This window comes from Orbilia oligospora (assembly GCF_000225545.1).
Source record: "Orbilia oligospora ATCC 24927 unplaced genomic scaffold scaffold00078, whole genome shotgun sequence".
NCBI lineage: Eukaryota > Fungi > Ascomycota > Orbiliomycetes > Orbiliales > Orbiliaceae > Orbilia > Orbilia oligospora.
This window is the reverse complement of record NW_011645635.1, coordinates 164,784-191,406: the sequence shown is the minus strand read 5'-3', so window position 1 is coordinate 191,406 and position 26,623 is coordinate 164,784. Positions and strand designations below refer to the sequence as shown.

At 45.6% G+C, this 26,623-nt stretch overlaps 7 protein-coding genes across 7 annotated transcripts; 3 read left to right on the top strand and 4 right to left on the bottom strand.

The window, feature by feature from the left end:
- Window positions 1-1,425: 1,425 nt before the first annotated feature.
- AOL_s00078g59 (uncharacterized protein) lies at window positions 1,426-4,357 on the bottom strand (the record flags this gene model as incomplete). The annotated part of the gene is made up of 2 exons (XM_011123322.1): window positions 1,426-2,550; window positions 2,633-4,357. The coding sequence occupies 2 exons, from the start codon at window positions 4,355-4,357 to the stop codon at window positions 1,426-1,428; spliced, it is 2,850 nt and encodes a 949-aa protein (XP_011121624.1).
- A 1,248-nt stretch (window positions 4,358-5,605) lies between these two features.
- On the top strand, window positions 5,606-7,665 carry AOL_s00078g58 (uncharacterized protein; the record flags this gene model as incomplete). The annotated part of the gene is made up of 4 exons (XM_011123321.1): window positions 5,606-5,678; window positions 5,770-5,839; window positions 5,944-6,164; window positions 6,242-7,665. The coding sequence occupies 4 exons, from the start codon at window positions 5,606-5,608 to the stop codon at window positions 7,663-7,665; spliced, it is 1,788 nt and encodes a 595-aa protein (XP_011121623.1).
- Window positions 7,666-8,776: 1,111 nt separating this feature from the next.
- Window positions 8,777-9,440, top strand: AOL_s00078g57 (uncharacterized protein; the record flags this gene model as incomplete). The annotated part of the gene is made up of 2 exons (XM_011123320.1): window positions 8,777-8,852; window positions 8,980-9,440. The coding sequence occupies 2 exons, from the start codon at window positions 8,777-8,779 to the stop codon at window positions 9,438-9,440; spliced, it is 537 nt and encodes a 178-aa protein (XP_011121622.1).
- Window positions 9,441-11,080: 1,640 nt separating this feature from the next.
- On the top strand, window positions 11,081-12,409 carry AOL_s00078g56 (uncharacterized protein; the record flags this gene model as incomplete). The annotated part of the gene is made up of 4 exons (XM_011123319.1): window positions 11,081-11,316; window positions 11,387-11,444; window positions 11,519-11,981; window positions 12,096-12,409. The coding sequence occupies 4 exons, from the start codon at window positions 11,081-11,083 to the stop codon at window positions 12,407-12,409; spliced, it is 1,071 nt and encodes a 356-aa protein (XP_011121621.1).
- A 1,493-nt stretch (window positions 12,410-13,902) lies between these two features.
- On the bottom strand, window positions 13,903-16,687 carry AOL_s00078g55 (uncharacterized protein; the record flags this gene model as incomplete). The annotated part of the gene is made up of 5 exons (XM_011123318.1): window positions 13,903-14,219; window positions 14,275-14,387; window positions 14,452-15,369; window positions 15,444-15,578; window positions 15,642-16,687. 5 exons carry the CDS (start codon window positions 16,685-16,687, stop codon window positions 13,903-13,905), a joined length of 2,529 nt encoding a protein of 842 aa, XP_011121620.1.
- Window positions 16,688-22,159: 5,472 nt separating this feature from the next.
- AOL_s00078g54 (uncharacterized protein) lies at window positions 22,160-23,887 on the bottom strand (the record flags this gene model as incomplete). The annotated part of the gene is made up of 2 exons (XM_011123317.1): window positions 22,160-22,448; window positions 22,512-23,887. 2 exons carry the CDS (start codon window positions 23,885-23,887, stop codon window positions 22,160-22,162), a joined length of 1,665 nt encoding a protein of 554 aa, XP_011121619.1.
- Window positions 23,888-24,447: 560 nt separating this feature from the next.
- Window positions 24,448-26,420, bottom strand: AOL_s00078g53 (uncharacterized protein; the record flags this gene model as incomplete). The annotated part of the gene is made up of 3 exons (XM_011123316.1): window positions 24,448-25,702; window positions 25,771-26,197; window positions 26,267-26,420. The coding sequence occupies 3 exons, from the start codon at window positions 26,418-26,420 to the stop codon at window positions 24,448-24,450; spliced, it is 1,836 nt and encodes a 611-aa protein (XP_011121618.1).
- Window positions 26,421-26,623: the final 203 nt, after the last annotated feature.

The following is a 26,623-nucleotide window of genomic DNA, read 5'->3' as shown; positions in this document are numbered from 1 at the left end:
ACATACGAACGTTCGAAATGACAGCTTTGGCTTCTACGCCTGGCGTTCGTGGGAACTCTTTAAACTCTTTTTTTTTTTGTATCCACTTGCATTGCATTGACACCCTGTAGCACATGTACACAGCATGTACTTACTCACATAGCGTATATTCATGGAGTATGTCCTGGAAAAGTGACAAAGAAAGGATCCCCAAGCGCCCTGTCCACACATTCTGGCACGCCGACATCGAGACACACTCACTTGCCCTCAATATTATATATCACCAGCAAGACTTAAGTAATTAAAATGACTGGAAACAACCTCCCATATCGTGTTCCAATTTCCGAGAGCAAAACCTGCGGTTTTAGCCTCTCTTTTGCCTTACGAAACTTTGAGTAAATTGTAATTGTCTCTCTTGGCTACACGACCCTGCCGAATACTACCCACCCCTTTTTTCCCTGCATCGCCAGAAACTCTTTCGCTTCCCTCGTTCATCACTAATTCCGCCTTGGTGCTTCCCCTTGTCTGTTGCAAATACTTACATACATACATATGTGATCAAAGGCTTCACAAGAGTCGAATTATTACCTTCTAGAATTCTATTGAATATCTATATATATATATATATATGTATATATTTACATAGTCAATTGCAAACGAATGTTCCGTCGCCATCAACCGACGGCTAGTTTATATTTAATTATAAGAAAAAGCCACACGTACGGATATAATAAAATACATCGATCATCAGCCTTCACGTATTATATTAGCTACGCGCACGTAAGCTGCTGCTGCTGCTGCGAGTCATCGTGCATACTAGTTAGTGCTGCTAGCTAAGTCAGTACTCATATATATTATATAATACATGTCCAAATAACCATCAACTAGCTACAGCGCTAGGCACGATTGCAAATTTAACTTTCAATGTGCGTGTACACACTTATATAATATGATCTATGCTCATCTGCCTTACTCACATCGGTTAATATCATCGGTACTCTAGTGTAGATATCCTATTTTATCTACATTCCGAGCTAAAATGCGATGTCACTTGGTTGGTGCCTTTGATAACTATGACCGTACGTACATACATGTACATGAGTAGAGAACAAATTTTCACCCGAACGAAGAAAGGAAGGACGTAATGGCTTCATGGCCTAAACTACCCTGGGTAGTCGCGCGATAAACGGAATATGCCAACAGACGGAAAAGAGGAGGAAAGAGGAGAGAAAAGCATATGCAGCCTGGTAACAAAAAACATCTCCGGTATCCAATATGCAAAATGAATGGCTAGAAAGAAAAAGAAAAAGACTGCTAATAAATCCCCGCATTGAAAAATAATGATTTTGAATCCCATCCCATACCCCAAGCGATAAAAACCCCCCCTCGCAATCCAGATATTCCACAAAAGTACTAACGATGTAAATCATGCAACAAACCTTATCTTCAAACAATTCCCAAATTGTCCATATTAACATCCCGCAACCTCATCCTTCGCCTGGAAATTCGAGGTTCGCCATCTTCATCCATTTCTTGTCCCATCCCCCCCCTACCCCACACATCTTCTTCGGAGTAACCCAGATGCCCAGTCTTCCACCTATCAAACTTCATCAACCCGCCCACCATTCTGTCCGAATTGGCAATATACAGATCCTGTCCGTCCGGTGAGAATGTGATCCCGGCAATCTCGCCAAAGAAGTCTATTCTTTGCCGACTTTCCCATGTGACAGCATCCACTATCGAAACCATATCTGCAGGTTCCGCGAACGCCAAGACCCTTGGTCCGCTGCCCACGGGCGTGAACCTCAAAGATCGAGCGCCCGCTATATCTGCATCGAGAACTGCCACTTCTCTTTTAAAGTTTCTGGCGTCGTAAACCCTAACCATCATATCCTGATTCCCGGTAGCAATGGTATGCCCATCGTCGGACCAGGCACAGGCAAACCCATAATCAAGATGCCCCGGCAGTCTGTGTATCGTTTCCCCGTCATCGGTACCCTGTATCACTACTTCTTTCGCATCCCCGACGATCACCCGCAGTCGACCATCCGGTGAAGTGTCAGCACAGTTGATCGCCCACGGCAGCTTATATTCAGCAACAATTTTGTTAAGATTACAGTCCAGAATCCGCAGCCTCTCGTCATTCGAAGAGAACACCGCATGTGGCGTACCCGTAGTCCGCGATTGGAAAAAGTGGACATGGTTTGTTATCCCATTACTATCAGTTGTGACTAAGCCCTCGATTGGCTTGGTTCCGACAGGCGAATCTAAGGACAGCATAGCATACTCCCCATAGAACCCGCCTGCAATGATGACCCCGAAGTCGGAAGCAAGCGTTGTAATTTTGATAGGATCCCCAGAACGTGGCCTTCGAAGGTCCATTATCGTCTGCTTGGCATCGGATTGCGGGTCATACCGCATGACTGTCGAGTCTCCAGTATAGAAAACATCGTTCTTTGAAGTCGACGAGATTACATTACGAAGTTGGAAATGCGAAAACTTCACATCGACATCGTTGCAAGTCTTCCGGAATCGGAAGTAGTTTTCTCTGATTGGAAGGAACCGTGGCATCTGCAGAGGTTAAGACAGAATGTAGTTAGAATATGTTTTTCCTTTTTTCTTTTAATTTGAGAAAGAGCAGTTGATTGCTTACTCTGTGAGGCTCTGGATAGGGCTTCATGTTGGCGTAGTTCGAGTATTTCCGATTCCTGAGCAGTCTGAACCTGTGCCTTTCCATGTCCAACTCCCGCCACGGTATTCCTTGGTAGTCCGGGCGATACTCATCAACTTGGCCCCTATAGACCATGGAAGGTAAATGGAAGTTAATGATCTCGATGAAATCTTGATTGATCTTGCACTCAGCGTTCCCAACCGGGTCTTGTCTATACTTCGCTGATAGCATATTGCAGAAATCCGAGAATGAGAGGTTTCTTTCATATTCTCCATGGAATTGGGGACCGGGCCACTCTGGTGAATCATCATCAATTGTGGTAGTGAACCCGAAGAAGGCATTTCCATTGCCCTGGAATATTCCAAAGGGAAGGTTTGGGTGGTTCGCGAGCCACTCTTGGGGAATGGTTTGAAAATGAGGGAAAAGAATTGGCGGGACAGTAGTGATAGTAGGTATGTTTTGGGGTGTTGTATTAGGATTGAAGGTCGGATTGTCGAGATCCATAGGGTCTGGTTGTTGAAGGAATGAATCAAAGTCGAACTCCGTTAAAAAGTCCGTCCCGTTTTCGAAGATTTCATAAGGGAAATCGGCGGGGGAAGCTGTGATGGGGGCTGCCTGTTGGTGAAGATGGTCGGGGGGGCCGATTGTGATCCCAGCAGGGGGGGATTCAGGATCACTTGACGGTACTGGTGCCACGGACGGTAGTGTAGAAGTACCGCCGACAAGGTACCCGGCTTCATCATCCATGCGGTCATTAGGATGTGGATCTTCATCGGAAGCAAAATCCGTATATATATCCTCGTAGGCAGATTCCATTGATACATCCTGAGAATCTATAGCTAAGTTGGCAACGGGAGTAGTATGGGCGGTTCCTGTAGTGGGTGAAGCAGCTAGCAAATGCACACCGTTGTCCCGTGACGACAAGGGATCATATCTTGCTGGATGTTCCGTTCCCCCGGGTATGTCCGACACTACTGAAGGTAGGATTTCCCGGTCATTCTGAATCATATTGGCACCATCCGGAAGTTCGACGGATTCTGTATGCGAAACTGGAGACTGCTGCTGCGAGTCAGAGCTGGCATGTTGTAAGAAGCCATGTTGGTGGTCTGAGTCTTCCAAGGGGACTCCGTTGTTTTCGGTAATATTGCTGGGCCAGCTGGGTCCGTCAAATTGATGACGTTGCAAAGAAACACCACCGTCAGCCAAGCCATCATCATGGAGAGAGCTAGAGCTAGAGCTAGTGGCGCTCGAGTTGGACAACGTCGGGCTCCGTGTCTGAGGCGAAGAAAGACCGACAACATCAGAGGCTGAAGGGGATGATGCATCGGCGTTGCCAGGCAGAGATTCGCAGTCAGTCTTCAAGGGAGGCAGCGGTGGCAAAAGCTCCAGCCCGACATGGTCCGTTAAATCGGTATCGGGAGCCTCTGGAAACTGGAGGAGGGGTGGTGATGGTGGTGGTGGTGATGATGATGATGATGAGTGCTTAGGTCCGGCATCGGTTGGGTAGACGGATGCCGACATGGACGTTGCTTGGTCGGAAAGACCGAAAGGTTCCAATGCTAATGCAGATGCAGATACAGTTGCAAATGATGTTGATGCTGGTGCTGATACCGAATCCGATAGTATGAGAGAGCTCGTCCGGCTACCGTCGACACTGGGCAAAGCATCGGCGGAGCATTGTTGTTGGGAATGTGCAGAGCCAGACATGCAGCACTTCTGCGACAGCGTCGGCAGCGGAACGTACGACCCGGTTCAAATTCGGGCTCAGAGAGTTTTTTTCTAAAAAATCCCGGAAGTTAAGGATCCGTCGGGGGAGTGTGGAAATGGATAAACTGATGGAGTTGTTCGGGGGTGTGATCGTGATGTACGTATTGGTTGGTTGGAGGTGCAAGTTGTGTCGATGTTAAGAGTCAGGTAAGAGGCAAGAGCCTACCTAAGAGCCTAACCTAGCTTAACCTAATTTATTCATTCATCCATCCACTCATTCGTTCATTTCATTCATTCATTCATTTACCTATTCATTCGTATTCGTGCTTTCGTTCACCCGTCTGTTCGTCCAAGCGGGCGGGCGGGCTTGCAGGCAAGTTAGGTGGGTGGGTGGGTAGGTGCTTGGGTTTTGCTTACTTGGAACATAGGTGGGTAGGCTGGGGAGTAGGTATGTGTACACGGAATACCTTATAATTACCATACAAGACTGATATAATATTAAAATACTTAATCAAGTACTTACTGACATATCCAAGTATCTAAGTACTTACATACCTGCTAGTGCCCTAAGCATTTAGTAGTAACATAAGATAATGCAATGCGCCTCGTCGGCTGACGTTGGCTGAGCCTCTTTCAAAATCAACTTGATATCGACCATCCCATCATCCATCCCCTCCTCCAGCTCTCCACATGCACACCTCCTATTAACTACTTACTTAACCACTTACTTACTTATTAGTACTTGTTTACTTACATAGTACTAATCGCCTGGTTTTTTGGTATTAAATTTCTCTCCTCTTCGGATTTTTTCATCCTTTGATATTGTACCGCGCTCTGCTGTGCTGTGCGCCTGTTGGAATTATATCGCCTCCTTTTTAAATCGCGCCAACCATAGTTACTTGGTCCTCACTTGGTTACCTGGGCTGCGTCTCGGTAGCTCGACTTCCGCGAGTTTGTTCGCGGACTGTGGTTGGGACCGTACTGCCCAGTACCCACACCAACACCCACACACACCCTAGCCCCCCCATCACCATCTCCATCTGCCAACCTCATCCACCGTCTCTCCTCTGTCGCTTCTTCTTCATCCTTCTCGTTATCCCGTCGCTCCCACAGTTCTCTACTGTAGGCCCGACGCCTATACCATCGTAACAAACACTCCCCCCTCCCACCCCTTATCCTTTCGAGCTTTGTCCCAATCCTCCGCTCTTCCCGCTGCTGCCTCTCTCTCGATCTCCCACCTCATCGAAAATGTCGAAAATCGTCCGAGAGATCAAAAACGTCACCAAGGGGTACTCGAATACCCAAATCAAAGTTCGCAATGGTTCGTATCCCCCTCTCCGACCTCCTTTTTTGCGGCACCTCCTCCGGTCCCCGGTCGTATGCTAATATGGAATCGATTCGTCATCATCTAGCGACCAGTAACGATCCATGGGGCCCCACAGGGACAGAGATGAGCGAAATTGCTAGGATGACCTTTGATACGTTAGTTTCTCTTCAATCAACATTCCTTCATTATCCGGTTGAGGGAGGTCGGCTTAACTAACTGATTATGATCATGATCACGATCATGGTGATGGTGATGGTAGTAACCACGACTTCTTCGAGATTATGGAAATGTTGGATAGAAGGCTGAACGACAAGGGAAAGAACTGGAGACATGTCCTAAAAGCTCTAAAAGTTCTCGATTACTGTCTACACGAAGGCTCGGCTCATGTTGTCGTCTGGGCCAAAGATAACATTTATATTATCAAAACACTCCGTGAATTCCAGTACATCGACGAAGAAGGAAAGGACCAGGGCTTGAATGGTACGTTATCGTCTCAATACAAAATCTCTCCGACTATCTGCTATCTCTCTAACACCCCCCGATTTGCCCTCAAACAGTTAGAATAGCTGCCAAAGAACTCACCGGCTTGATATTGGATGAAGAACGTCTCCGAAATGAAAGGAAGGATAGAAAATCGTGGAAGGCCCGCGTCGCCGGCCTGGACGAAGGCATCTCATCCGAAGGCTCTCACAATCAGAAGGAACAACAACAGCATGCTCGTCGTCGTCAACAACGGCCCGCGAGGAATGATGATGAAGACCTTGAGTACCGCCTTGCGATAGAAGCTAGCAAGAACCTAGCCGAGGAGGAAGCTGCCAAGAAGCGCACTAGAAACAACGAGGTTGAAGATGATGACCTCGAAAAAGCCATCAGATTAAGTAAGGAGGAAGAGGAACAGCGCCAGAGGGAGCTCGAACAGACTAATGAAAATACTCTCTTCGATGAGAATCCCACTCCCACCCAGTCCCAACCTTCGCAACAGCTCCCACAGCAGAATTGGCAGCAAGGTCAACCTGTCGACCTTTTCGGGAACCCTATCCAATCGCAGCAAACTGCGTTCCTTTCGAATGTATATTCCCAACAGCCCAGTCTTGACCAGCCTCAGTACGGCCAGCAGCCTGGAGGGTATGTTCAAGGCCCCGTTGCCACCGGCTGGGGCGTTCCTTCGCAGTTCCCTCAACCGACTGGCTTCGACCAACAGCCCCAGCAGCAGCCCCAGCAACCTCAACAGCAGGCTGTCTTCTTGCAACCACAAAACACCATACAGCCACAAAGTACTCTACAGCCGCAACAAACTGCCTTTGGTGCTGGCAATCCATTCGCTACAGCGGGCTTCAACCAACAAGCTACCGGTTTCCTTACACCTGATGCCAGCAACCCATATGGGAATAACCAGCTCAGCCTTCAACCACAGCCAGAAGCTCTAAAACCGATGCCTACAGGCTCCAACAATCCCTTTGCCCAGTTTAGCTCTGCGCCAGCACAAAGCAACGGTTTCAACAGTGTTTCCCCTCAGAGAACGGCCCAGCCCACCTTGTCACAACTCCAGCAGAATCAGCCTTCGGGATATCCATCTGCTTTCCAGCAACAACCTAACCCAACAGATCAAAAACATGCACAGCTCAATGCTCTCTTGGCAGTTGGCAACGAATCAGGACAGGATACGTTTGGTAACATCGGAAACTTGCGAATTCCGGCTCAGCATACCGCTCCGGGGACGTTCGTTAATTCTGCGGGTACCGGGCGCACCGGGTTGGGTGCTCAAGTTACAGGGAACAACCCGTTCTTGAACAGTCAATTCACCGGCGTCCCTCAGCAGCAATTCCCTCAGCAGAATAGGATGATCCCGGCCGCAACCGGGCCTGCTGGCATCAACGGTTTCGGGCAGCCAAATCCATACGGTGGCTTCCCAGGACAACAGCAGCAGCAGCAGCAGCAGCAGCAGCAGCAGCATCAATCGACAAACCTAATTGACTTCTAAGCTGTAGTACTTTAACACGTCGCTTGGTCGTTCATCGTTCATCGTTCATCGTTCACCGTTCATCGCCCATCTTTCATCGTTCGCTATTCATCCTTTATGTATCGAGGGACACAATCATCATTTTCACACCACAACGTAGTTTCCCCGATATTGAATTTAAGACGATGTTTTTTTTCTTAAAAAGGAGATTCCCGTAATGTTTTGCTTCGGCGTTCGACTGATTCCCTCTCTGCAAGAATCCCTCCGTTCGAGTTGTCTTTTTGTCTATTTTTTCATATACCTCTAGCTTTGCTCCAGTGCCTAGTCCTGCTATTCGCTTTTATTTGACCCCCCTTCCTACCCCTTTTGCCCCATTCTTTTCTTTTATTCTCTTCCTTATTGCTTCTATATATTTTACTCTTCTTTCCTAGTTATTCGTTCTATTTCTTCTTTCTCTCACTTCCTTCCCTCGACGCGGCTCTTCTGATGTCGAAAGTGTCTGTAAAGTTTCTTTTCTCTTTCTTTTTCTTCTTTGATCTGTACCACAAGACCCCAGTGCTGATATGCCGCTGGATTCTCAAAACAAAACCAAAGGAACAAAAAATGTACTCCGACCAGACCTGCCTCCTGTGCTTCTATTCAATAGACTCTGAAGCAAGTCCGACTGAAGGCATACACGCCTGAAGGAATTAAAGGGGGGACATCGGAAGAAAGAGGGAGGGGTTTTATTCTCCAAGAATATGTTCAACTTCCTGTATATAGACTGGTAGGAAGGGTTCGACTTCCTGATAAAATTCAATCTACGGCTTAATATTTTGTAATAGATTTGAGTGCATGGTGGTCCTTCCAGTGCAGGGATGCGGGCCATACTACTGGCAATTACGTCATAATACCGACATACCCGTAATATATGTCGATGGGATTCATACGTCTTAGGCTTGAAGGCTACATAAACATAGACCATACACACATACACAAGCAAACCTTTCCACATACTCTATATCCACACGATACCGCCTTTTTTATATTTTAGTATTGTTATTATTATTTTCAAAAACGGGAAAAAAGGAAAAGGGAAAGGGAGAAGTCATCGAAGGAACTTCGAATCGGTCTATTCTCAAAGCAATATAATATGTCTCCCACAGATACGAACCCGGGGTACCTGGCTTGCCGACTGATCGGTCTGCTCGGGACAGGTTTCGCCTCAGGTACGTTATTTACAACATTGACCGATCTAGACCTTTCTTCCTTCAATGATCATATCCCAGCACAATGAAAAACTCGTGATAAAGCATGTTATAAACTCTTTGCTAATAACATTGTCGACTTTAACAGGTGTTTTTCTTTCTACGGCATACTTTTCCATGCCAGGGTTGCTCAAAACCAAGGATGCTAGTGGAAAAGCAGTCGCATTTAAGGAAACCTCAAACAGGTCCCATGCTCTTCTGAACCGTACTGTCTTCCCATCCGCCATATCGTTGGTATATGCGGCTATTCACGCGCCTTCCCACCCTGAAGATTGGATCAACCCGACAACTCTCCTTGGGATCGCCGCGACCACGGTTACCTTCACACTTCCCTATTCGTATTTCAAGGTATCTAAGGCTAGGAAGTCATTGATGGCAGCTGGGCAGGCTGTAGAGATTGATGATGAGAAGCAATTGGGTCTTTCCATTGTGGATGATGGTATTGTTCACAGCGACATGGTAACTTGGATTGCTGGAGAGGCTACGAAGGGATGGCTTATGTTTGGTGGGTTTATGCTCACCGCGGTGGTGGAGGTCTACTATCTTTAGTATAGTATCGATATCGATGTCGATAGTAAGAAAAAGGGAAGGGGAGAAAAATGGCCCGGGTATACTACCCGTGCACATATCTAAGTACATAGTAGCTTAGTCCTATTGTAATTAAGTAACTCTCAGTCAGTTCTTAGTTATTATTATTAATACTCGTGCCCGATGCTAGGCGTATTTTAGCTGTAGTTTGGTACGTCACAATGACTAGCCAACGGTTCCCAGCGGTTCCACAAACAGGTCACGACAAACTGCGGTGATGTTGACGTTAGAAATTACCCAAAAGTAACGCCGAGGGCCGATGCCGAGCACTATTATCAGATTCGGACATAAGGCATTCAGCCGGAGGAGAGATTACAGCCGGGTGCCAAGCCGGGAATCGGCGGGGGAAATCCCTTTTTCTGGTCCTTTGAGTTGTTTTTCGTGCGACCGAGGGTGAACCCAGGAACGCAAACAACCATGCAAGCAGGCTGCAATAAAGTTATCAGATCCGAGAACTACGCAGACTCGGCCTGCCCAAAGCCGGGTTACCTTCACAAACCATTGATTATTCAGTTGACGAGTGTAATTAGTAACAGAGTAGTGGCCCGATAGCCTAGTTACATAGCCAGCTTGCCAAACACCTCCTGGATACTTGCTACCGACTAAGTTGTCAGGCAGCTGTGGTTACCAGATATTAAACCGGTCGACTGTTCCTTCCTTTCGATTCGTCTCTTCAACCTCACCTCTTCTCCTTCTGCTAAGCTTCTTCATCATCTTCATTCATCCTCTTCGTCGCCGTCACTGCCACCGCCATCTTCAAAATCCCAATTTCTAATTACTAGTGAGTGAATATAACTCTCCGAGCGTGAGCTCGCAATCGCCAAGTTCCGTTTGGCATGCATTGCATTCGAATTCAAATCGACTAATTCGTCTTCGTGCAGCATCCACCCTGCACCCGATCTGGGTTTCCATTCTTCGTCCTATCCAAGGCTCTCGTCAGAGCACTCGGGATAATTAATTAAAGACCGACTTTTACTTACTTCTTTACACTTGCATCTGCACAATCCTGCTTGCTTGCCTCCCTGTCTACCTTTTGCCCATCCTTTTTTTTTTTTCCCTCTCATCGGAATATATCCCCTAGTGGACAAAAAGTATAATTCGCCCCGCTACTTCTCATGACTTATTTCCCTTCTTTTTGATCTACTTCCTTACTCATTCACTATCTTCTTCACGCACGAGAGCATTTTCCTTCCCTCCCTTCCTTGCCTCCCTCCTTCTTTCCTTCCTCCTTTCGTTTCCTTCCTACATGCTACACGTTATTAGATAAAAGTACCTCGCTAGAAAAAAGTATCTCTGCTTCCTGTCTCATTCACGTAAGTTCTTTATCTGTCCTTCGAAGTTCCTGGACTCTTTTTCTAATTATAATATAATATTCCCAGGCTAGAAACGACTTTCAATTCATCTATCCCTCTGCCCTTTTCATGATTATTTCTGCCACTAGATTTCATTAATTGTATAAAAACTATATTTTTGCCACCGAAGTTCTCGAGCATAGGATCATCGTTCGTCCAACCGAGCTCATTTGTCTCTCTGAAATTCACGTCGTCACGGTTTCCTCCCTAGTTTACGGCTGAGATATACAGTCGGGCGCCCGCACAACCATGCTCAGACGACTAGTCAGATCATTCACCCACGGACACCAAAAATCCACAATCACAAAGGATAACCTTTTCGATACAATCCCAGCAGATTGCGACCAGGAATGCCACAGCTGTACTATAAAGTACCCTGCAAATTTTAAAATAGAGGGAGGGTCTGATTTATGGCAGACTGGTGACGACTGGGCGACGCATCTGATCGTTGCTACTGGGAAATCAGATTGGGTTCGAGATGTGAGGTAGGCTCAATACTCTTCCACCTTACAACGGAAACACTGTTTTTCTCACACGAAAAATCGATCATTGTAGTGACGAGAAAGGCTCCATTATGGAGGCTATCAGCAAGGCCAAGAAGCCCACCAATGGGGTCAGTAAACACCACACTTTGCGGGGAATACATGCCGGATACATGGAGGAACCCAGTCTAACTAAACGCTGCAGAAACTAAAAGTCTCCGCCTCAAACATGTGCCCACCTCCAGAGTACTACACGGAAAGCTCAAAACCTACAACATGTGTAATTTTACCTTCCTGGACCCAGGTCGAAATGGTGACCCCAGACGACGTACAAGAACTTGTCGATAAGTTCATTAGCCCTGGCCCCACCACTACCACGCCCTTAGAACCGCAGGGCCTGCAAATGTGTACTACAAAAGAGGCCAAACATGATACCACAATCACTGCTACACCCGAACAATTGGACGCGGGGACCGACCATACGCAATCTACGGCAGATGACTCCATAAGCGATAATGGAACCACACAGTCAGAAGAATTAGCAACCCTGACAATTAGTGCCACATCCTGCCCTACAGCCGCTGACTTGGCTGCATCTTCCTATCTCAAGTCTTACGAATGCCCGCATGATTACCTAATTTTGCTTTGCTCCCACAAACATCGCGATGGTACGTTTCCAACCTCAAATCTTTTTCTTTTCTTTTTCTTTTTCGTGTGAGGGTTTCTTCTTTATCTTGGAGAAGCTACACAATCACTAAACTGTTTTTTTCGTCTTTTCTTAGCTCGCTGTGGTCAATCTGCGCCGTTGATCGCGAAGGAATTACGACGTCATCTCCAGCCATTGGGTCTTTACCGCGACTTAGACGATTATAGGCCCGGCGGGGTGGGAATTTTCTTCATTAACCATGTTGGTGGACACAAATGGAGTGCGAACATGATTATTTACAGGAAGAAGGCTGGACAAGGTATCTGGCTAGCGAGGGTGCGGCCGCATGATGTCGAAGCGATTGTTAAGTGGACAGTGCTGGAAGGGAAAGTGCAGCCCGACAAGATTAGAGCCGGCTTTGATCGCTCAAGAGGAGTTACCAGCTGGTAATATTTGCATTTTACTTTCGTAAAAAACCACATACTTACATATCCTTCCCTTCCCTTCCCTTCCCTTCCCTTCCCTTCCCTATTTATTTGGTCTTAACCAGTAAATGAGGTTGATGTACAGCTAGGCTCTGGAATCATCATCCTTCTCTTCTTTTCTCATTCTGTTTGCTTAGCCTTTCTTTTCCTTTTATTGTTTCCCAGGTTTCATTTGCCTTCGATTGTGCATGTTGGTGCAGAATTTTTTTATTTTTTTTTAAAACAAAAAAAGGAGAGATAGTTGGGCTGACAAGAAAACGGCTTTTTTTTCCTGCTTCTTCTTAACAATATGGTACAAAATAGAGCGACCTGCAAGATAGCGCAAGCGGGTCTACAATGACGTGTCCAGTGCATCGGGAGGAGCGAGCCACAGCAGAATAATGGAGGTGTCGGTTTTAGATTAATAATAATAAATGACAAAAAGGATATTGACCTACCCCTCTTGATAAGAGTTCGAACAAAAAAACTTGTATACTTTTTAGAGGGAAAAAAACCCCCATTCGTTTGGATAGGATACTAGGTAACATAATCTAGACCATTGTAATAGGGTGTAGTAGTATGTATTATTGTGTATATTGAAGTATACGGCCCTTCTCTTTTTTTTTTAAAAAAAAAAAAGAAGTAAAAAAAAATGTTAAGGAGGACAGGGGAAAATATCCGGCCACACTCAAGGCGTGCTTGGAATTGAAGCTTGATGGAAGGGGGGCTTTTATATACAACAAGTTAAGATAGGGCGACAGAAGAACACCAATGTAGTCCCAGGTGGTAATAATTTGAGAAAATGTTCATCCGTGATATGCTTGAGCACTATGTTATGTGAAATGAGTGGGAGTAATATGCCAAATATCTAGGCCTCAGAGTAAGTGAAAGAGAGGGAGAGGAAAGAAAATCCTCGACAGCCTTTATGACAAGATTTGAACATGATACAAAGAGGAAGAGGATAAATGGCACTATATAGCGTGGTGCGATGTGATTTGCATTAATGACCTTCTGTAAAGGGGAAAGGAAATTTCGAAAGAGAATTATAAGGAATTAGATATATGGTATAGTGAATTCGATGCTCTGCCCAAAATTGGAACGAGTAGTATTTCTTCTCTGTTGAAGCTGTCAAAGGAAAGACCGACCCCAAAAAAGGGAAAAAAAACAAAAAACAAAAACAAAAGGGAAGTCGTATATATAAACCCTTTCCGAAACACCCGGGCTCCAATAAAAAAGATTTGAAACTTTGAAGAGAAAAAAATGGAAGCAGTAAAATCTGCGAAGTAGCGTACGTTGGTATATAAACGGAGTACCAATGTGCATATCCTGAATGGGTAGAAAGGCTGCAATAGATCATGAAATGGGAACAACAGAGCACACGCTATACAATCGCTCGTTTGGGGTATCTTTAGGGGGTAAAGTGTCAAAACAATAATGTATGTAGAGGGCAATAACAAGAAGCACTGTGGAAGGGATCGCTCAACCGATTGTGCGTATTGCGAAACGAAGGGCTCGCTTTCCAGTCGAAACTTCTTCCTTTTTTCGTTCGTCGATACCATAAGCCATTCCGGTGTCAAAATTTATGCGATTTAAAGGTTGTAAAGAGGTATTCTTAAAGAACTTCCAAAAGAAGAACAATGCGAAGAAAACAAAGACGCTTAGATAAGCGGAAAGAAAGTTGGGTGCGAAGTCAACATCTCGAGATATTGGAACACCATCTGCGTCGCGTCGACCGGTCAAGAAAAAATCGAAGCCATTGAACAAGACAATGATGGTTGTTGCGAAAAGGCCGATCCCTAGATGATAGAAATTAGTAACCATGAATTTAAATCTGGCGGGTGGTTCACTCACAAGCTAGGTATGGTTGGAATGGGCTTCTGTATGGGTACTCGTCTGAAAAGCGGTCGATATGCCGAGCTTGTTCGATACCGTAGTAGAAACGGACAAATGCGAGGCAAAAGGTCCTAAGGAAACAATATTGTTAGTATCAAACTAATGCTGAAGTTTTTTTGGCGTGTGCAAACATACCCCCAAACAATCAAACCGGAGGTTGTGGTAAGCTTTAAAAGGTAATCGAAAACAATTTGTCCGGTAGGCCCAGCAAGTTGGATGTAAGCCGTCAAAGCAATTGCTGTGCTTGTCAAGACGGAAACGTAAGGGACCCCGCTAGCAGTGCACCTGCGGAATATTCTTGGGGCCTTCCCCTCTAAAGAAAGACCATATAGGGTTCGGCTGCTAGCATAAAGGTGAGAATTTCCCGCAGACCATGCGCAAAAGACGAAAATGCCATTGATAATAGCAGGAAGGATGGGGATAGATGATTCCATGATGGCGATAACCCATGGCGATTTCGATCCAAGAGCGCTAAAGCCTTCTTGGGACCCAGTGGCTGCCCCCACCGTTGAATCATGGAATTGTAGGAGACGGTCGTGGGTGCTTGGGACATTTAATCCAACTACAAAGATTCCCAAGACATAAAAGATAGCGATTCTCCAAAAGAGCCGTCGAACGGCAGAAGGGAGCGCCTGGCGAGAGTTGGCGGCTTCGCCGGCGGCAACGGCCACAATTTCTGTTCCGAGGAATGAGAAAGCCGCAATCGTAAAGGAACCCCAAGTAGCTAGAAAGTTTGCGCCGGGGCCGGTGATATCCGGGTACTCGAAGAACTGATTCCTCCATTGTTTTACCCCATCGTAGGTAACCAAATGCTGTCGGAACGGTCCGTTCGGAAACTCCCAATTCCTAAAACGGATCGGTGCATGATTCGGAGCACCCCCAGCGTTGATGATGACCATCAAGATGATAAGGCCAAGTATTGTCATGATTTTGAGCAAACCGAACCAATACTCTAGCTCACCATAAACCCGAACATTGAAGCAATTAACAGCTAGTACCATTCCCAAGAAAACTGTTATCCACAATGCAATATACTTTTCGTCTTCGATAGGGCTATTTATTTGTTAGCTGTTGATTCAACTTGGAGGACAACCTAGGAGGGAATAGTGGTGGCTATAAAAACATACGAATAGTATCTAATGAGAATCGAGGCGGCTGTTACTTCTGTTGGTAATGCGGTAGCAAAAGATAACCAATACATCCAACCAGCAGCAAATCCAAGAGCATCGTCGACAAATCTTCCAGCATAGGTGGTAATACCTCTTCAGGTTACACAAAGACCGTCAGCGAAACCATAAAAAATGAGCAAGGGTGTCAATACATACCCGGCAATTGGTATTAGGGCAGTCATCTCTCCTAAGCTCAGCATGACGCAGAGTACCACAAACCCCATGCAACTATAACCAATTAGTGCACCTAAGGGCCCAGCGACACTGAGCGCCTTGCCGCTCGCTAGGAAAAGTCCGACACCGAGGGTTCCACCCAGTGCTATCATTTGAAGGTGCCTCGCTCCGAGGCGCCGCTGCAAATCTTCGTTTATTTCTCCGTTGGTTTTGTTCCACCTATGGAAGTTGTGGTCACCGGGAAATCTTCTTGTAGGCCGGTTAGAGTGGTTGGAAGCGGAGCGGGCTTGGTCCAAAGGATATGTTGTTGAGTGAGAAAAATCATCGTCAATAGCGCCAACCCGGTCGGGATCGCCATCGTGAGCATCCTCGAAGTCGATAACACCGGTAGCGACGGATGTGGTTGAGAGGCGTGCATTTGGAGGGTGATGGTAGATATCATTTTTGTAGGCCTTCTGGACGTCATACTGGTATTCGTCGTCAGGATCGTTGAAATTATGTTTCGGCGGCGAGGAATTTATATATTGCGTATGGTCGCCCGAATAGATTTGAGACATCTCGGGGACAGGAACGTATGTTCGTGCGGGCGCTGTAGGTCGAGGCCATTTTCCAGAACCGTGTCCGACTCCCTCCTCCATCTGGATGGCAGGCGTCTCCATTATGTACTTCCTATTACTACTCTGAATCTGGCCAGCATTCTCCAACAGCCTATCCTGAGGTAAATAATAACCGGCTCCTCCACCCGAGGTTGTCGAGTCATTTGATAAATCCGGTTGGTGACCACGTCGACCTGTCGAAGGTGTATTTTTGAACTGTAAGCCAACCCCGCTGCCAACCCGACCACTCTCAGAATTATCCCCGGGCCCTAAATGTGCTGCCTCCGGTGTCATTGTATTCGATGTGAAATCATTACCACTGTTCCCTGGTGAATGTCGGTGACGAGGTTGCGGTCGTGACCAGTTTATATTGTTAGAAGCATTATTCCTCCACGGCGAGTTGACATCACCGGACTGCCCTTCAGCACTCATGGTACCAATACTATTATCGAATGGATCGGAATATAAATTTGGACAAGTCGTATCGTATATTAAATTCGAGATTGACTCAAGGGGAAAAAGGATTTCATTGCCGCCAATGTATGCTCAGAGAAGGAAGCGCATTAACCATCGATAGACAAGTGTATTTGTGTATTCGGTTTTATGTCCTTGACCGTGAAAGCCGCCTCCAGTTACTGTAAGTGGGTGGGTGGGTGTTGGTGTATGTCTCGAGAATGTATACGGATATGGCGAAAGATAAAAAGATAAAAAATGAACCAAGAATTATACAGTCGAAATAGAACCCGGCTAGAAACGTCTGCGAGTTACCGGCCAAGCTAACGGAGAGTGCAAAGGAAATTAGAAGTTGATGCAGCTGACGGCCGCCGTGAGATCCTGATCAATTAATCCAGCGAAACCAAATCTCGGATGGGCGTTGATGCCGAAAATAGAAAGCAATGAAACGACAGGCTGTAATTCTGATGTATGGATTAATAGACTGTGGAAGGGCGATTATGATGGAAGGAGAGCATATGAGGGGACATACTTCTGCAAAAACGGCAGTGTGAAAGGCGGGTGCTGATGCAAAATGATGGAGATGAAGGATGGGTGATTGACTGGTTGACAGAATCGATGGATGGGTGATGGATGGATGGGTGGATGGGAGCGAGGTTGGGGTGGTCTACCAACAACAGCAACTACACTAACACACACACACACACACACACCAGGTTCTGTTTTGTCGGCCAATCTGGGGAGAGTGGCACTATCGTACTACTCCTACTACTACTATTATTATTCTTGCCGTCAAGGATTGATGTGACTATGGTATGAAATATGGTATTCGTGGTGATAGATGATGAATGATGGATGGGTGGATGATGATGGATGGTATTATTAAGTAAGTATTGACTGGCTGTGGGAAGGACCGGTCAGCGCAGTGGCAAAGTACAGGCCCAAAAAGCACTACTTCTAAGCAGTTTCAATCAACCGCTGGGAGGGGAAAGTATGTAAGTATATGAAGATCAGAGGCACGGCGGAGAAATCAAGAGAAGAGGAAGAACCAAGGTATTTCCTTAGCTAAGCTGGCCCAGTCCAATCCATCTGCATCCTTCTTGCTCTTCTCCCTCCAATTCATACCTACTTATTTACATACAAACTTACATGTACTGTGTATGTCTAGACTAAAGCATGCAACTACAACATCCCTCCAGGTATGTCTCAGAAACGAGGGCTCTGGACTGGGTGGAGGATAATGGCTGCTGGGCTGCTGGGCCTCAGACCGCGGACGAAAATGGGAGACGGGATGAGAAAGGGGACGACGAGGAGGGACTAGGCCTTGGGGTCACGCCCAAGACATGCCCTCGACGGACCTTGGCTGGCCCAAGCAGAAATTTCAAGGGACTGTCCATGCAACAGGTCATGCTACTATGTGTGTAAGTCCATACACGGTACATGTATGGATGTACACTGCAGACGGGAACCGCTGCGGCTAACCCTTTTCCTGCCTCTAAAATGGTTTGGGAACCGTCGGAAGGCTGGGTAAACGGGAGAATCATGTTCATTACTATGTCCCAATCATGCTGACAACTTTTCTTTCGGCACAAGCACGGGCAAAGGCGTTCTTGGTACGGAGTATGTACTCTTTTTTTCACGTCCGCTCCACTATTACCCCATTTTCCTACATGTTCATTGCTAATGCTGTCGCGAGACCAAGTACTCAAAATGACATAGTCGTTCTCCGCCAGGTATTAAAAACAAAAAAAAGGAAAGGAAGAAGGGAATCCCTTCAAAGGCGCAATCTTTGCAATCGCGCGCCGTGGGGGAAAAAACAAATAAGGTGCAATTCTGTGTAAAAGACTGACCAAGCCGCCTTTTGATACCCTATCCATTTTGGATCATGTCACATATTCCGGAAGGCCCAGCTCTTCAACCAGCAGGTTTCACAGGAAAAGAGAAAGGAAAAAAACTCGTTTCCCCCTCAAATTGCCCCGAGACCTTGGGTCGAGCCGCCTTGATTGTCCTGCTGTGCATATCCGCTTACTATGTATGTACATATGGGCATTCAACATTTTCACCGATAACGATTGCCGTATCATACCATATCACCCTACCTACTTCAATAGTTATTTCATTGTATTGGAAAATGCTAGAGTTTGCCCTCGATTCCAATGGTTTTTTTTTTGCCTTTCCCTCACCTCCTGTCCGAGTCGTCTCCAATCTCGCGTGACCCAAGCTCGGTCTGTACGAGACTTAATTCCCTCCAGAAAAAAAGGATATTAACGTCTGCTGAAAATCTGCATTGCTGACAAGGGCTAGCATCGATAATACAGAATATAACTAACTATCAACCAAGCGCATTCTGCTCTAGGTAGCCAGTCTCCTTGCAGCTTGCTGTGCTTTGACATTATAATACCTCGTATTATTGATGTTCTTAATTCATGCAACCCGATTCGGTTTCCTGTCGCTTGTTTTTGAACCTAGTCTAATCTCTGGGAAATCCCAGTCATGCGAGAACATTCGCCCACCGAATTTCTGGTATCGGTGAAAATATGGCGTCCTTGATCTTGAACTCGAAAGGTATGTATGTAGGTAGCGTTGTTGAAACAGTGGGGGTCCCTTATCACTGCTTAAATTTTGAAAGAACTTGAGTTCTCAAATTTAAATCCATCGAGTCAGATTGCATTGACGGCGTTTTCCTGTTGGAATTTATAATTATAACTGACATCCACGGGAAGAAAGAACATCCCGAGCTCGAGTTTCATAGAATGTTTTGTCTCCTGCATCTCAACAATCCCAGCACGGTCATTTTTACTATGTATTTCAAGAATTAATGAACCAACAAGCAAAATTAGTTTTCCATTGCATTGGCGCAAAGGATCCTGCATCGCCGATTTGATGTCCACAGCTCCCAAGCAAAAGATCTATACTGCCAATATACTTGGCTTAGGTAATATATTCCTGCTCTTCTTGGACCTGGGCCTTGTTTTTTGTAACGGCGTCCTCGAGCGAGGTCTGGCTGAAACCACTGTTTGCATGCAATGCACAATTATATTTCCGTATCAAGCCACAGTATATTTCACCTGAAATAGCAATCCCTGCTTTATGGAAACCTACACAGTACAGAGTATGGACTTCAGTATCTAGGATATCAATTCTGCGGCTCATTAAAGACTCAAATACTAGCTAACTACAATTAAACTTAATCTCTCAGGAACTCTTGGTTCGTGGTTCCGCTACGTATACCTTTAGTACTATAGTCAAAGGCTCGAACTAGTTGTGTATATACGCCGATTGCGGCACCCTTGGTAATGTTGCGTGAATTAAGAATCTTTAACAGACCAGCTAGGATCAACATCAATAACCACCCAGATCGCGGTCGCCTCACCATCGATTCGAGCATGAGCATAAGCAACTTGTACATACTCAGATACCTCTATATCTACCCCGCCGACCATAGCGGCGGGTTCGCGATTCGCTCTAGTTTGAAACCATTGCTGTAGGTATGATTTGCATCTAGTTGTATATGCATGCATGGTTGTCTGCATCTCAATAAAAGTATTCAACCTGAGGCTTGGGTCTCTTCGTTCGGCGTAAAAGTATATCTTGGTTGGATTTGACCCCGAAAAGTCAAATTGACACCTCAACCTGCCCGTTTGTGAGTAGCGGTAGATAAGCGTCAGGTTTCCGAGGAAGGGATACTGACACTTGCCAGCTTGATCATCCCTGCAAAATAAGTTTTACGCAAGAGGCGAGGGGCTAGCAGTAGTTTCTGAATATCCCCACGATGTCGCAATGTCCGAACGATCATTCGGTGTGATAAGGGTAAATTTGCCACTGGTGCCATTAATTTCCACACGAATTTTCCGGCACGAGCCGTGGCCTGCCGTGAATACGAACCTCTAATGCACCCAGACACTTAAGTACTGAGTAACGATTTCTGTTGGCGCGATCTAGCTCTGGATCTCAGTTTTGTAGTCTTCTGCTTGGGGTGCAAAACACCGTGACTATGCATATCAGGGACTATGCATGAAATATCATATATTTCATTCGCGGTACCAACGGACCCTTAGTGCTAGCTCTAGCTAAGACGTTTATAATCACGGGGATATAGCCTAACCCACTATGTAAATATCTTTAAATTCTTAAGCCGATATAATTTTCAGAGTAATTGATTTAAAACCTGAACTGAGAAACGACGCTAACCGACATGGCCTTTTGGGTATTGTCGTTATGGGTTACACTGATAAACATGCTTCGCAAATGTGGGCCTTGGTGGAGCAAAAAGAGTATCGCATGGATACCAACGTTACGGGCTTTTCAATATAGACACATACGTATACGTAGGTATATACTCCCATACCAGCCATGTTTTCAACTCTGAATGTCTCCCCAATACCAAGCTATTCATCCTTATCGGGATTTTATATCGGGCTTTTCCGGATTGCCTCTATTTAACATGGTCCACCTCTAAAGCCAATAGACCTTGGTGGGATGTGTCTAAAAACATAGTACCTGCCTTTTCCATCTTTTTTCTATACATTTATTCCTGTTATTCTAGAAGCCCGCCAAGGTTGCTCTCAAGGATAGCCCCAATTTTCCGGGCCCTTGCATCGAGATACGTCTAGTACGGTACAAATCCCGTCGCGGAAAACTGCAGAATTCGTACTCCTACGCTTCCAGGTCTGGGTATGAGACAACCCCCCACAGGTTCTTACCAATAATTCAACCACGGCACGAATATCAAAGCATGCCCTGATACAGCTCCATTTTAGTTATTAGTGTTGACTTAATGCTGGTTTATCAGTTCCGTTAGAACTCTCTCAAGCAGCTTCCAAGTTTGGAAGCTCAGGTCTATGACCCATGCTGTTTGTCATCTTCTCAAGGAAACTAGTTCCATCGCGTAATTCCGACTTGCTCCCCGTTTTTTTTCTGGAGGGCTTTGGAGGGTGTTCAAATAAAGTGCCAGCAATGAATTCTGACTGTATTATTTTATTTGTGAATTTACTAACGAGACCAATTTAACCCCTCTGTAGTAATATTACCGTAGAACTCTATGGGTTGTGTTGGGGGTGTTGTATTTTGCGTAATATAAAATACTTTCCAGCTGGTTTAGTATCGAGACTGCTCGCTGGTGTTAAATTACCCAAGTACTGCATACTAGCTATGCCAGAAGGAGGGTGCTTATTGATACATGTCGTATTACTACAGTTTTTTCGTTATAATGCGGTATTACGGTGTTCAATATGGATTAGAGCGGTATTAGAGCTATAGAGGCGAAAATTTACCAATAATTTGGATTTGAATGGTATTGAAAAACACCACTTTTCTAGCACAGTACTTAAGTACCTATAGACTTGTTATCATAGCATTAAAGATATAATATATCTTCCGTCTGCTGATTTAAAATTGTAATGATTAAAGTTTGTCAAAGATATCACTACTTTTAATGCAGGATATTGAGTATCACGGGCGAGAAAACAAGTCTTTCCAGAATTGCTTGAATCCGTAGGCTTTCGCTTCGGATTCGTCGTAAACTTTACCTTTTTCACGAGTGGAAAGAAAGGATAGAAGATTCTTATCTTCTTTACCTGTCTTTAATTCGCCTAGTTGGAGTTGGGATTTGCCATAGTTTGGATTGTTCGCTCGCTCTATCATTTCAGCAGGGATAGTGGGCATGACGTCTCTGTAACATGCTAGAATTTCTCGCCTGAGAGTAACAAACGGGCGTTGTGCTATCGATGGCGCTTGTAGGCTATGAGATTTTGTTAGTTACAAAGCCAGGAACAGAAGCAGGTTGCTACAAACGGGAGCATACTTGTAGGAACGTGTCATGTTATTAATTGTTGTGATGCTGGCTTCATGGTAAGCTAATTCATTTCTTTCCCAGTTACTATCACGGAAAGGAATTAATGGCTTTTCAGACTTCGCAGTCGCCGTGCCCTCTTTCATAGGAGCTGCTGAGTCCTTCGAAGTTGGAGAATTCTCCTTAATTTGATCAGCCGCGCTCTTGGGTTTGGCGCTTCCGTCGTGGGCGGTTGCAGGATTTGGGTTGGCGATTTGCTCAGCCTTTGCATATTCTTCTGCACGCCTTATCCAGACGTCCGGGGTTCCACCCCAGCTGGCGATAGTTCGGACCACATGTCTTTTCCAATCGGTCCTTATTCGCCCTCGAAATGACCTGATTTCTTTCTGAAGTTCCTGTTGCTTCTCGATCCAAGGGGGGACTATCTCTTGCCGCTGGATCATACGGTTTAGGAGGTATTCCGTTGTATCTATGAACGGGCTTCCAGCGTGGTGGTCCTCGTTAATCGGCCCCTTAGGTAAATTTTTGAACATGCCCTTCGAGATAGCTTCTTCGATTTTCTCGTTGGCAAGTGCTGTGAGACCCTGGATTGTGTTCGGCATAGCTCGTGCCCCGGGTTCAAACCTTTCTTTGAACATTCGGGATCTCGCTTCTTTTTCCTCTTCATTAAGCTCAGACTCGTTTTTCTTCATGAGTGGATATTGGCCTGCTCGGTCCCTCGCAGACACGATTCTTTCATTTTTTGACATCCTACGCATCGGTGCCAAATTCGTTGGCAATGATGTTCGACTAGTCGGAGCAGTAGCTTTCCCTCGTAGCCGGGGTGTAGCCTCATGTAAACTTCTAAGTACAGAATCCTCCAACGACTCAGCTCCAGCCCATGGTCTCGCCATGGCAGTTTCCCGAGTTTCCCTACCCGCCGCGTCAGATAACCGGCTGTACGCAATCGAACCGGCATATTCAGATTCAAAATCGGCGTTTTGGATCTTCTTAGACAACCTCTCCTTCAAAGCTTCCAAGTCCTCGGATCCGGAATGAGGCGTCGATAACTCGCCGGATTCCTGCGCTTGGATCGCTTTGATATGCCTTCGCGGGTGGGCTAGCCTCGATTGTTCCTCCAAATCCTCTAGCCTTCGTCGCATCGCCCCATGTTCTTCTTCGTTAATCTCATCCCGGCGAGTTGGAGCCTGGGATTTACTTTCGCCGGGAGAAGCTTGAAATCTGGTCTGTATGTATGAAATATTTCGACTGATCGGTTTTAGGAGTATGGTTGAAGTGGGGGGTTCATCCAAGACCCGAGCGCCCAACAAGATAGAATATGGCACAGAACCGGCCCATTTCGGGGTCGAAAATCTCGATAGTTTTGATAGAGCGGTAGATGAATTCATACTGGTTCTGGGTGTATTTTATACACATGAAAGATGTTTGCCACAGCTGTACGATGTCCACATCGAAAAAACTATACCTACCAGTGCATGACTGTCAGCAAATATACGTATAAATCGAAGAGGTGGCAATGCTAGCTACCTATTTAAAGTACCATATTCATCTCAAAGCCATCTAGAATGACGATTATTTCGCACGCCCATGCATATGAAGACCAGGTTGAAGGACATTTGGAGGCACTGCCATGAACTGCACCGAGTAACATATTTGTATTATATTAAGCTTCGAAAATGCAACGCTGCAACACTGAACTGTGCTAGCGCTGTAATATACCGAGCAATTACCATGTTAGAGGCGTTATCAACAAACCTACCTTTGCACGCAATCACCAGGTTTCTTTTCTTCTCTTCTTCTGGCTTCTTCTTCTTCTGATGTATACACCACGACCTCGCCAACTACGGTATTGACGTTAAACAATAGGACGGAAATGATATTTTATGTCTTAGACAATAGCGTACGGTAAACCTAGCTTATCAGCTGGGTCATATGTTATTTGACATGATTATAAGGTAAGCAATGTATCATCCCCCACTGTAATACATTTTGCTCGAACGATACCCCATGCCCATGTGATATGCAAAGAATTGACCTCTTGACCAATAAATCTTTGCATATCCTCTCTTTCTATGCTGTTACAATAGTCTGCGATTGCCGCATACACACCCTCACTTTCGTCATCTACAACCTCATTCAATCGCGCGAAATCTTCAAAGGGCATCCCCGGGATACTGTGAAGCTTATGAACAAATGCACGCCAAAAAGCCTCAGACCTAGATGAGGGGGTTTTGACCCTTTCGCAATCGAGAAACTCTTGAAGTATGGCGATAATGAAGACTAGCTCCTCCTTAGCGATTATCTCTTCGTACAAAGGGCCATCGGCACCTTCAAGTTCTTCCACGGGGATGGGGTTCTCCCCTAGCTGTTGGGCAAAGTTGGGATTCTCGTTTAGGTATTGGCCTACGCTCAAGATTCCTTCTTTTGCATAGCATTCCAAGAAGCTATCCAGCTTTTGGATCTTCGAAACTATGATATCTTCTTGGCCTTTGCGGTAAATATCTGCTACCGTTTCCCGGTAACCAGCCGCAGGAGACGACAAAGAGATATCGTATTTGCGTATTGCTGCTAGCTTCTGTTTTATCGCCGCTTTCAACCCAAGCGCTACGGCTAGCTCGTTTCTGATAGATATTGGTGTTGCATTGATATCCCCGTTTTCCAGGTCATCGATTTCATTTTCATTGGCGACAAGGATTCTAAAGAGGTCCACGAAAGCTTCCGGCCAATCAGACTCCAGAGCAGGCACGGTTGAAGTTTTCTGGCCGGAGTCAGCCGATTTTGTCAAATGGAAAACCTCTCGCCATGTTTGTTTGAGCGCCCGTTGTTCCCATATTTGTGCAGCCTGTCCTCTGGGTGAAATTGTAAATTTCATAGCTAAGGAATCTCCGGGATTTTCGGGTATCACGAATCCATATCCCATGAGTAGTTCTTCATTTCCCTTTGGTCCGTAGTTATTGAAAACTTGTGACCCTTCAGATATGGTTTCAGGGGTTATTAGTGAAAATGATGTTTGTGTGGGTTCCCAGATAATTTTGGTGTTTGGTTTGTGATTTAGGATATCCACGAGAGGGATCAGGACTGGGAAACCGTTATCATCTGAAAGCATCGTATTTTCCTCTATAGAACTATCCATCGTGATACCAACAAGCTTGGAGGGAAAGGAACGGGAGGTGTAGATTGTAGCAGCCCTTAGGAAGAGGTCCCTGTAGTCATCCTAAAAATGAACTTGATTGCAATGATGGAGATATATTTAAGAATATGGTAGACTTACCATGTATATTCCCGAGCTCTTTCTGCCCCCACGCCTTCGAGAAATTGCTTTCCGGCTTCCCACTCTTCCATCCAGAGCTGCTTTCTTAAAAGAACATCACCGGCCCCGAGGTTCGTCCCTGCCAACCTCTCCATTTCATCATCATTGAAATATAACGGGGTGTCGAAAGTCTTTGGAAGGAGTCTTATATACGGCCAGAACTGGCTCTGTTCCTTCAATAAAAGATGCTGGGAGAGATGAAAGCAAGCTTTGGCGTGAATGGAGAGAGAAGGGGATTCCAGAAATAAGGCCGGGAGGGATGGGTTTGGATTTGCAAGCGAAAATATAAGAGATGTAGGGCATGAGACAAGAGTCAAAGGCCCTCCTACACTTGCCAGGTTCCCATTCTTGCCCGGTCTTATCCTCGCGCTGAATCCATTCTGTTCATCTAGAAATATTTTGCTGTTGTTACTTTTGCGTTGCATTCAAATATAAATCTGCTTGGATGGGTCTGTACCTTTGTAGAGTTCCAACGCCTCAGAAATATGCCCACCAGCTTGAAGGACCCATTCTACAAGCTCGTGAAGATACTGGTGCTCCGAGTACCTACGACTAGCCTCAGAGTCGAGCTTGGTCCGTTTGGGTGCAGGCGCAGGCGCAGGCTCTGACATTGCATTTGGATGTTCAAAGTGTAGTAAAGACCTATAATTGTGCAAAGTTTGGTAGTCTTGGGAAGTCAAATTGGGTTTTAGTTCTAAGTCTAAGAACCAATACGAGGCTAGGTAGGTACATGTACATAAACTTAAGCTTAAGTAGGTGGGTACATATGTCATCAATAGTTTTGTATTAAAACGCTTCGGCACATATGCATACG